Below are 11,665 nucleotides of genomic sequence, written 5' to 3' on the forward strand. Positions count from 1 at the left end.
CGTGAAGATCTTTTTTGTACAGTTCTTCTGTGTATTCTTGCCATCTCTTCTTCATATCTTCTGCTTCTGTTAGGTCCCTACCATTTCTGTTCTTTATCGAGCCCATCTTTGCATGAAATGTTCCTTTGGTATCCCTGATTTTCTTGAAGAGATCCCTAGTCTTTCCCATTCTGTTGTTTTCCTCTATTTCTTTGCATTGATCGCTGAAGAAGGCTTTCTTATCTCTTCTTGCTATTCTTTGGAACTCTGCATTCAGATGCATATATCTTTCCTTTTCTCCTTTGCTTTTCGCTTCTCTTCTTTTCACAGCTATTTGTAAGGCCTCCCCAGACAGCCATTTTGCTTTTTTGCATTTCTTTTCCATGGGGATGGTCTTGATCCCTGTCTCCTGTACAATGTCACAAACCTCATTCCATAGTTCATCAGGCACTCTATCAGATCTAGGCCCTTAAATCTATTTCTCACTTCTACTGTATAATCACAAGGGATTTGATTTAGGTCATACCTGAATGGTGTAGTGGTTTTCCCTACTTTCTTCAATTTAAGTCTGAATTTGGCAATAAGGAGTTCATGGTCTGAGCCACAGTCAGCTCCTGGTCTTGTTTTTGCTGACTGTATAGAGCTTCTCCATCTTTGGCTGCAAAGAATATAATCAATCTGATTTCGGTGCTGACCATCTGGTGATGTGCATGTATGGAGTCTTCTCTTGTGGTGTTGGAAGAGGGTGTTTGTTATGACCAGTGCATTTTCTTGGCAAAACTCTATCAGTCTTTGCCCTGCTTCATTCCGTATTCCAAGGCCAAATTTGCCTGTTACTCCAGGTGTTTCTTGACTTCCTACTTTTGCATTCCAGTCTCCTATAATGAAAAGGACATCTTTTTTGGGTGTTAGTTCTAAAAGGTCTTGTAGGTCTTCATAGAACCGTTCAACTTCAGTTTCTTCAGCGTTACTGGTTGGGGCATAGACTTGGATTACTGTGATATTGAATGGTTTGCCTTGGAAGAACAGAGATCATTCTGTTGTTTTTGAGATTGCATCCAAGTACTGCATTTCGGACTCTTCTGTTGACCATGATGGCCACTCCATTTCTTCTGAGGGATTCCTGCCCGCAGTAGTAGATATAATGGTCATCTGAGTTAAATTCACCCATTCCAGTCCATTTCAGTTCGCTGATTCCTAGAATGTCGACATTCACTCTTGCCATCACTTGTTTGACCACTTCCAATTTGCCTTGATTCATGGACCTGACATTCCAGGTTCCTATGCAATATTGCTCTTTATAGCATCGGACCTTGCTTCTATCACCAGTCACATCCACAGCTGGGTATTGTTTTTGCTTTGGCTCCCTCCCTTCATTTTTTCTGGAGTTATTTCTCCACTGATCTCCAGTAGCATATTGGGCACCTACTGACCTGGGGAGTTTCTCTTTCAGTATCCTATCATTTTGCCTTTTCATACTGTTCATGGGGTTCTCAAGGCAAGAATACTGAAGTGGTTTGCCATTCCCTTCTCCAGTGGACCACATTCTGTCAGATCTCTCCACCATGACCCGCCCGTCTTGAGTTGCCCCACGGGCGTGGCTTAGTTTCATTGAGTTAGACAAGGCTGTGGTCCTAGTGTGATTAGATTGACTAGTTTTCTGTGAGTATGGTTATACACATATATTAAGAGATACAAAGATAGATTGAAAGTCATCATAATAGTGTTTTTATTATGAATTTATAGACATTAAGTTCATAAGAAACTACTAAGATGTCATATCTGACAACTCATTTACTAACCATTGAACAAAGAGTTATCAGGTGCCTACCTCACACTAGACTTTAACAGTGCATGAAACAGATAAAATCTCTACCCTCATGAAGCTCTTATTCTAGAAGAGAGAAAGTAAACCAGTAAACAAACACAATTATAAAATGGGAAGTGCTAAGAAGTGTGGTTGTAAGATTAAAGGGGGAGAAGAGATACTCTGCATAGTGCACTTAAATAATCTTCAAACAAGAAATAAAGTATCTACATTCCCAAAAAGACGAAGCAGTTTCACTGAATCATTACATGACACACATTTAACAAGTTTTAAGGAGATCTTTGAACAACCTGAGTCATAGCTTTGCATGTGCCAGTCCCTCTGCCTGGGATGCAACTCCGTCAAGAATCTTCATGGCTTATACCTAAACCTCTTTCAGATCTTGAATCAAATGTCATCTTAGCAGTGTGGCATTTCTTGACTGCCAGTTTAAAACTGCAAGCCCCCTAAGACAACTACCCCACCCTCAACACGTAGCACAATACTCTCCCAACAGCACTGAATGCCACATTTTATATTTTACGCGTGTATTTCTTTACTGTCCATATACCCACTGAACTCCATAGGGATTTTTGTCTATTTTGTTCACTAAAAAATCTCTAGCGACTAAGACAGTTCCTGATATAAACACTCAATAAATTTCTTAATTTCTATCCATATAGTATCCAGTTTTATAATAAAAAAAAAACTAAAAATGGCTATTAAGAACACCAAAGCAAAAAGAAAACAGAAGAACGGAACAATACTATAAACTAGATCTAATGGATATCAAAGGAACACTCATTCCATCTAACAGAATACAAAATTCTTCTCAAGTACATGCAGCACACTCTCCAAATGAAACCATATGCTAGACCATAAAACAAGCTTCAAGAGTTTTAAAGGACCGGAATCATAGAAATTATGTCCTTCAAACCACAATGGAATGAAATAAATCAGTAACAGAAGAGAAATCTGAAAAATTCACAAATATGTACAATGAAACAACATATTCATAAATAACCAATGATCAAAGAAAACTTACAAAACACTTTGAGATGAATGAAAATGAAAGCAATATACAAAAATGTATGGGATGCAACTAGAGCAGCATTTGGAGAAAACGTAAACTATAAACACCTAACTTGTAAAAGAGCTCAAAACAATAACCTAATCTTAACCTTGAGAAACAAACTAAAACCAAAGGAAAAAGAAGGAAAGGAAAACCAGAAATTAGAGAGAAAATTTATGCAGTAAGGTATAAAATACACTAGAGAACATTACCAAAACCAAAAGCTCGTGCATTGAAAAGCTCAACACAACTGACAAACTTTTGCTGAGATGACTCAAACTACAAAAATCAGGTAGGAAAAACAGGACATAAATCCAACCTCACAGAAATGAAAAGAATTTTACGGGAATAATTTAAACAAATGTATGCCTGCCAAAAATTAGACAAACTAAATGAAATGGACAGATTCCTAAAAAGATAAAGATTACCAAAGGTGACATAAAAGAAAATCTGAATAGACCTTATAAAGTGATGGAATTAGTAATTACAAACCTCCCACAAAGAAAAACCTAAGCCAATTAAACAAGTGAATTCTGCCAAACATTAAAATAATTAACAGCCATCCTTGAGAAATCCTAACAAAACAGAGAGAAGGAACACTTTCCAAGTTATTCTATGAGGCCAAAACAGAGAGAAGGAACACTTTCCAAGTTATTCTATGAGGCCAATCTTACCCTAGTAGCAAACTAGACAAAAGGATCATAATTAAAGAAAACTATACATTAACATCCCTGATATAAATATCCTCCAAAGAATATTAGCAAACTGCAGGTAGGAACTGAAGAGTCCATAGTAGTAGTAGTGAATTTTCTCAGTCGTGTCCGACTCTTAGCGACCCCCCATGGACTGTAGCCTACCAGGCACCTCCATCCATGGGATTTTCCAGGTGAGAGTACTGGAGTTGGGTGCCAATGCCTTCTCCAGAAGAGTCCATACCAACAATAATAAACAAATTAGGGGAAAGAAAGGATACTTGAGCCCACAGAATGCTGAAGGCCTACGGTGGAAGGTGCTGGAATTGGAAGATCATCATTTTGCAACCATCACAGTAAAGATCAAATAAGACAAGAATGATTAACAGATGCCAAATCAAAGAGGAAATCGTGATGACTGGCAGGATACTAGCATGGTGTTGAAAGTTTTTTCCCACAGGTTGCTTTACTAATTGCAAGGGATTAAAAACAAAAACAAAAAGTAACTACAGCAAGGAGAAATTGGGCAAGAATTTGACCACATGATCAAAATAAACACCACAATACATACCATTTGCTCCAGATACCACAGTATGAAGACATCATCACCTACACAGAGGCCCTGAGAACGAATAACTTGAATCTAACCACAAGCCTTCTTACATGAACAGTGCAAAGAAACAGAGGAAAACAACAGAATGGGAAAGACTAGAGACCTCGTCAAGAAAACTGGAGATACCAAGGAAATATGTCATGCAAGGACAGGTACAGTAAGGGACAGAAACGGTAGGAACCTAACAGAAGCAGAAGAGATTACGAAGAGGTGGCAAGAATACACAGAAGAGCTATACAAAAAGAGTCTTAATGACCCAGATAACTATGATGGTGTGATCACTCATCTAGAGTCAGATATCCTGAACTGTGAAGTCAAATGGACCTTAGGAAGCATCAATATGAACAAAGCTAGTGGAGGTGATGGAATTCCAGCTGAGCTATTTCAAGTCCTAAGAGATGATGCTATGAAAGTGCTGCACTCAATATGCCAGCAAATTTGGAAAACTCAGCAGTGGCCATAGGACTGGAAAAGGTTAGTTTTCATTCCAATCCCAAATAAGGGCATTGCCAAAGAATGTTCAAACTACCGAACCATTGCACTCATTTCACATGCCAGCAAGGTAATGCTCAAAATCCTCCAACTTCAGCTTCAGCAGTACATGAGCCAAGAATTTCCAGATCTACAAGCTAGATTTAGAAAAGGCAGAGGAACCAGAGATCAAGTTACCAACATCCACTGGATCACAGAGAAAGCAAGGAAATTTCAAAAAAACATCTGTTTCACTGACTACACAAAAGCCTTTGACTGTGTGGATCACAACAAACTGTGGAAAAATTCTTCAAGAGATACCAAACCACCTTACCTGTGTCCTGAGAAACCTGTATGCAGATCAAGAAAAAACAGTTAGAATCAGACATGAAACATCGGACTGGTTCAAAATTGGGAAAGGAGTACATCAAGGCTGTATATTGTCACTGTGCATATTTAATTTCTCTGCAAAGTACATCTTGCGAAGTGCTGGGCTGAATGAACCACAAGGTGGAATCAAGATTGCTGGGAGAAATATCAACAACCTCAGATATGCAGATGATACAACTCTAATGGCAGAAAGTGAAGAGGAACTAAAGCGCCTCTTCATGAGGGTGAAAGAGGAGAGTGAAAAAACCGTCTTAAAACTCAACACTCAAAAAGCTAAGATCACGGCATCCAATCCCAACACTTCATGGCAAACAGGTGGGGAAAAAGTGGAACCAGTGACAGATTTTCTTGGGCTCCAAAATCACTGTAGATAGTGACTGCAGCCATGAAATTAAAAGATGCTTGCTCCTTGGAAGAAAAGCTATGACAAACCCAGACAACACACAAAAAAGCAAATACTACTTTGCCAACAAAGGTGTGTATAGTAAAAGCTATGGTTTTTCCAGTAGTCATGTATGGATGTGAGAGCTGGACCATAAAGGCTGGGCGCCAAAGAACTGATGCTTTTGAACTGTGGTGCTGTCCCTTGCACAGGAGATCAAACCAGTCAATCCTAAAGGAAAAATCAACCCTGAATATTCACTGGAAGGACTGATGCTGAGGCTGAAGCTCCAATACTTTGGCTACCTGATGGGAAGAGCCAAATCACTGGTAAAGACCCTGTTTCTAGCAAAGATTGAAGGAAACAGGAGAAGAGGGCAGCAGAGGATGAGATGGTTGGATGGCATCACCGACTCAATGGACATGAGTTTGCGTAAACTCTGGAAGCTGGTGAAGGACAGGGAAGCCTGGGGTGCTGCAACTCCATGGGGTTGCAGAGTCAACTACAACTCAGCATCTGAGCCATAATCACCTTTCAGGTTTCAGCGTAATTATCATCCTTCCAATAAAGATTCCTTTCCTGATTCTGCCTCTCTACCCATCACCACTAAAGACTCATTTAAGTATCCTTATGTTCCTGTAACAGTACCCTAAGCATATCACCACCACAGCAAAAAACACTGCACCGAAATCTCTTTTCAATATCAATCTCTCCAATTAAAAGGCAAGCACCTTGAAAATAGAAACAACTACTCATCTCTCTCACTTAAGACAGTGCCTGACCCATACAGAAGAATTCAAATATTCCTTAAACATCTGAATAAGCAGACCACTCTCTGCATTTTCTAGGTACTTAAAACACATTCAATAAAATAATGCATCTGACTGAAGAGTAGGTGGATTTACCAAAAAGTTAATTTCTGTATTCAAGAGTTAAAATAAATGCACATTCCCACCTTAGCAAAGCTGACCAACTCAAATACCTGCTGAAAAGATATCCATTGCTCGCTTCAATTCTCCTCTTGTTCTCTGATTGCTGTTTAAGTCTACAAGTGGAGTTGAAGGATCTCTCATATATTCTAACTCTGTGGCAAACAATCCACCATCGACAAAACGTTCGGGAGCAATGTAACAAGTTCTCCTCCGTGAAGTGTCAAAAAAATAGTTGAAATCTGCCGGGTTGTCCTCTGGAAGGTAAGTGGGCTTGAAACTGGCAAAATCCGTTAGAAGAACCCAGTTCCAACTGGTGACCATCACGTTCTCCGTCTTGATGTCCCCATGACGGACGCCAGATTTGTGCGCTTGGTCCACAGCTGTGAGGATCTGGAAAGCGACCCAGCGCTTCTCGATGTTATTTAGGAACGGACGGGTGCTGATTCGGTCGTAGAGGTTGTCTCGCACGTACTGCCTGAAGAGCATGGCTGCCTTCTCAGAAGCTTTTTCGGCAGCTTTCTGGAAAGGCAGACAGTTCTGGGCAGAATGAAGCCTGATTTTCAGTTCCTCCAGCTCCTGTTTATAGCTGGTGAGAGGCAATGTGGGATCCTGAATTGCAAAGACCTTCACAACTACCAGGCCTTCTCGGTGCTTCGCTCGAGCAACTTTAAAGAACCGAGTACTCCCCAGACTCTTATCATATTCAAAGTCATGGATGTCTGAGAAATAACTCTCCACAGAAAGGATCTGGGAGGGAGCAATGCCAGCGAGCTGGTTTCCCATGATGGCAGCAAGCACCTCTGAGACACCAAGTTAGGATACAACACGTACTTTCTGAAAAAAAGAAAGAAAAAAAAAGAAGCAATGACACATCATTTTTTATCTATCCTTCTACAAGGTAGATACATCATATTTCTCTTCCACCCCACAGGACTGTACTTAACTTTTTGGCAGCCTCTAAATTTCAGACATATTTATCTTAAAAGATATTATTTTGTCGTCCTTTCCGGGATATTAAAGGAAAATAGGCCCCATCAATATTAAATTGAAATGTCACAATGTGTATTTTCTGATACTTGAAAAATTTAACAAATCTTTACTACGTGTTCAGTATTGTGCTTGGGGCTGAAAGAGGCACCAAAGTGCTATGTGACACAGTTATCTGTCCAAGAAGAATGTGTAATCTTGAATACAAAACCCAAGCACATCTTAAATCTAACTGCTGCTGCTGCTAAGTCACTTCAGTCGTGTCCGACTCTATGTGACCCCATGGACGACAGCCCACCAGGCTCCCCCGTCCCTGGGATTCTCCAGGCAAGAACACTGGAGTGGGTTGCCATTTCCTTCTCCAATGCATGAAAGTGAAAAGTGAAAGTGAGGTCGCTCAGTCATGTCGGACTCCTAGTGACCCCATGGACTGCAGCCTACCAGGCTCTTCTATCCATGGGATTTTCCAGGCAAGAGTACTGGAGTGGGGTGCCATTGCCTTCTAGAGTCGCCAAATACAAACAGGTTAGGTTTGGCTTCCCTGGTGGCTCAGATGGTAAAGAAACTGTCTGCAATGCAGGAGACCTGTGTTCAGTCCCTGAGTGGGTAAGATCCCCGGAGAAGGAAATGGCAACACATTCCAGTACTCTTACTTGGAAAATCCCATGGACAGAGGAGCCTGGTAGGCGGCACAGTCCACGGGATCGCAGAGTGGCATACCACTGAGTGGCTAAAAAAAAAAAAAAAATCCAAACGATCACCATATCGTGGACCCGTCCGGCCTTAACTCCTGCGTGCCTTCCCACTCAGCTAACTGAAGGCAGAAGAGCTGTCTGGTTTACAACAACAAGGAAGAACCCCTGGCAGAGATGTTAAAGGAAAGTAAATCAAAACACCCTCCTTGCCAAAACACAGCCCAAGGTTCTCCTAGTTCGGATCTTGCAGGAAATCAAAATACCCTTCTTGCCAATCACAGCCCAAGGTTCTCATAGCTCAGATTTTGCAGGAAATCAAAGCACACAAGCACGCACGGCTGTGCACACACGCAAACCTTTACCCTGGGGCAGTAGGAAGTGTCACAAGCCGACGGCTCGCTGCCTCACTTGGAGCTCACGGCGGATCCCTTCGGGGTCTGGGCGGCGAAGGGAGCCAGCAGCCGGGCGAAGCCCGCTCAGAGGGAGGACGAGGGAGCCGTGGAAGGCGTCCGGGACCCCGGCGGCCCGCGCGGGACACGCGGGGAGCTCTCGGGGCCGCGGCTGACGAGAGTCCAGCCCCGTCGCTTCAGAGGCCACGCGTTCCCGGGCCTCGCCGTCCTCTCAAGCGGGCCTGAACCGTCAGGGTCCTCCGACTCCCCCAGGGCCTCCCGCACAAGCGGGAGTCGGAGCCCGGAGGACGGGCCGGCTTCCGGGGCCCGGGGAAACGCAGCCTCTCCCGCGGCGGCCGGCCGACGCCCCGCGGGCCGAGCTCCCGGGAGAAGCCGCCGGCTCGGACCCAACTTCCTGTGGCGGAGAGGAAGTGACGTCGAGGCGAAGCTGGCGGAGGAGGAGCGCGGGGGCGGGCCTGGTTGCTGGGAAACCAAGGAGGGGCGTGGCCTCGCTCCAGGAGCGTGGAGGAAGAAAACAGGAGGGCGTCTCTGGTGGCTCCGCTGGTAAAGAAGCCACCTGCGGTGCGGGAGACCTGGGTTCCATCCCTGAGTTGGGAAGCTCCCCTGGAAAAGGGAACAGTTACCCACTCCAGGATTCTTGCATGGAGAATCCCATGGACAGAGGAGCCTGGTGGGCTGTGGGTAACTCCAGGATTCTGACCTGGAGAATTCCATGGACTCTATAGTCCATGGGGTCGCAAAGAGTTAGACACCACTGAGCAACTAAGCACACTTGTTATGCCACAGTTTGGGGATTTATTTATTAAAACACACTATTATTTAATTGATATAACTCCTTAGATTATTACCCAAATTATAACTGAGAAGCAGTTGCCCTTGTTGTTGTATTATTTGTATTTTTTAATTTATGTATTTGATAGGTTGGGCTTTCCTGGTGGCCCAGTGGTAAAGAATCCACCTGCCAATGCAGGAGATGCGGGTTCCATCCCTGGGTCAGGGAGATTCCCCTGGAGAAGGAAATGGCAAGCCCACTCCAGTGTTCTTGCCTGGGAAATTCCTTAGGCAGAGGAGCCTGGTGGGCTGCAGTCTATGGGACTGAAAAGAGTCAGATAGGACTAAGCGCTAAAATAGCATACAGCAACAGTAATTTGATAGGTTAGTCTTTACCTGTTGACTTCCAGAGCTTATATATATACATACTGTTTTCCTTATAATTATTTTTGTGAAAAAGGTTATAATTACCATCCTGGTTATATTATTAGATAACAAACATTTGTATGCCTACTACCTGCTGGTCCTTGAAAATGAGGATATCAGATCAGATCAGATCATTCACTCAGTCGTGTCTGACTCTTTGCAACCCCACGAATCGCAGCACGCCAGGCCTCCCTGTCCATCACCAACTCCCAGAGTTCACCCAGACTCACGTCCATCGAGTCAGTGACGCCATCCAGCCATCTCATCCTCTGTCGTCCCCTTCTCCTCCTGCCCCCAATCCCTCCCAGCATCAGAGTCTTTTCCAATGAGTCAACTCTTCGCATCAGGTGGCCAAAGTACTGGAGTTTCAGCTTTAGCATCATTCCTTCCAAAGAAATCCCAGGGCCGATCTCCTTCAGAATGGACTGGTTGGATCTCCTTGCAGTCCAAGGGACTCTCAAGAGTCTTCTCCAACACCACAGTTCAAAAGCATCAATTCTTCGGCACTCAGCCTTCTTCACAGTCCAACTCTCACATCCATACATGACCACAGGAAAAACCATAGCCTTGACTAGATGAACCTTTGTTGGCAAAGTAATGTCTCTGCTTTTGAATATGCTATCTAGGTTGGTCATAACCTTCCTTCTATGTATAAAACAGGGGCTCTGTTTTCTAGTATGGGATAATCCGCAATTAGGTAAGAGCAGTTATGCTACTTGTGCTTTGAGACCATCAAAGGGACAAATGGCTAATTGAACCCAATCGTGGTGTTGAGGGTCCTTAACGTGTATTTTGATGAGATTTTATTTACCCATGTTGTTCTTATAATATTGTTTTCTCTCATTCTTGGTGGACAAGAGCCATACATAGCCTGAGTAAAATATCCTTTTAGAGGAGCAAAAACTACAAGTATATTTTTGGCAAATTGGTGTTACATGGGGATATTTCATTTAGGTGTATGTTTTGGGCTTCCCTTATGGTTCAGCTGGTAAAGAATTTGCCTGCAATGTGGGAGACCTGAGTTCGATCCCTGGGTTGGGAAGATCCCTTGGAGAAGGGAACTGCTACCCACTCCAGTATTCTGGCCTGGAGAATTCCATGGACTGTATAGTCCATGGAGTCACAGAGTTGGACAAGACTGAGCGACTTTCACTCAGTTATTCCCCATCTAGGTCTTATTCCCCATCTAGGTCTTCTACACAATCCCTAAACTCTGAGGCTCTCTGACATCCCGCACAGCCTGTTCAAACGGCCTTCACCCAAGTACACCAGAGCAGAGTCCTTTAAGAGAATTCACAGGCTTATTTAAGAAAATTACGAGGAAATCCAACCAGTCCATTCTAAAGGAGATCAGCCCTGGGATTTCTTTGGAAGGACTGATGCTAAAGCTGAAACTCCAGTACTTTGGCCACCTCATGCGAAGAGTTGACTCATTGGAAAAGACTCTGATGCTGGGAGGGATTGGGGCAGGAGGAGAAGGGGATGACAGACGATGAGATGGCTGGATGGTATCACCGACTTGATGCACATGAGTTTGACTGAACTCCGGGAGTTGGTGATGGACAGGGAGGCCTGGCGTGCTGCAATTCATACGGTCGCAAAGAGTTGGACATGACTGAGAGACTGAACTGAACTGAAGTTGAATTTTTTAAGAGCTTTATAGAGATATAATTTACAGACTATAAATTTCACCTAATTAAAATACACAAATCAGTGGGGTTTTTGTATATTTACAGAGTTGTGCAATCATCCCTATAATCTAACTTTAGAACGTTTTCCTGACCCCCAAAATGAAACCGTGTAACTGTTAGCAGTCACTCTTCATTCTGCCCATTGCTCCTCCCCTTCCCAGCCCTAAGCAACTGCCAATCTATTAACACTTTCTGTTTCTTGCCTATTCTGAACATTTCCTATAAATGGTATACAGCATGTGGGTCTTTGTGACTGACTTCTTTTACTTCACAGGTTTCTGAGGATTATACCTGTTGGAGTTGTGTTTCATTTCCTTTTACTGCTCAATATTCTACTGTGTAAATAC

At 43.2% G+C, this 11,665-nt stretch overlaps 1 protein-coding gene across 4 annotated transcripts in view; it reads right to left on the reverse strand.

Annotated features, from left to right (window-relative positions):
- Nucleotides 1-8,828, reverse strand: part of PIK3R4 (phosphoinositide-3-kinase regulatory subunit 4) — a 78,769-nt gene extending 69,941 nt beyond the window's left edge. For 2 of the 4 annotated variants that reach the window (XM_086416223.1, XM_086416200.1), the window contains exons 1-2: nucleotides 8,383-8,828; nucleotides 6,389-7,172 (exon numbers count right to left, since the gene is read on the reverse strand). In XM_086416223.1, the coding sequence (XP_086272349.1) occupies nucleotides 6,389-7,121 (733 nt within the window). In that variant the 5' untranslated portion in view covers nucleotides 7,122-7,172; nucleotides 8,383-8,828. Of the gene's footprint in view, nucleotides 1-6,388; nucleotides 7,173-8,376 lie in introns of all 4 variants that reach the window. The other 2 variants (XM_086416232.1, XM_086416212.1) reach the window with 1 other exon arrangement.
- Between the last annotated feature and the right edge of the window lie 2,837 nt (nucleotides 8,829-11,665).

The sequence above is a fragment of the Bos grunniens genome, chromosome 1 (genome assembly GCF_055505025.1).
Source record: "Bos grunniens cultivar Pamir isolate PY7600 chromosome 1, Bosgru_T2T1.0, whole genome shotgun sequence".
Classification (NCBI taxonomy): domain Eukaryota; kingdom Metazoa; phylum Chordata; class Mammalia; order Artiodactyla; family Bovidae; genus Bos; species Bos grunniens.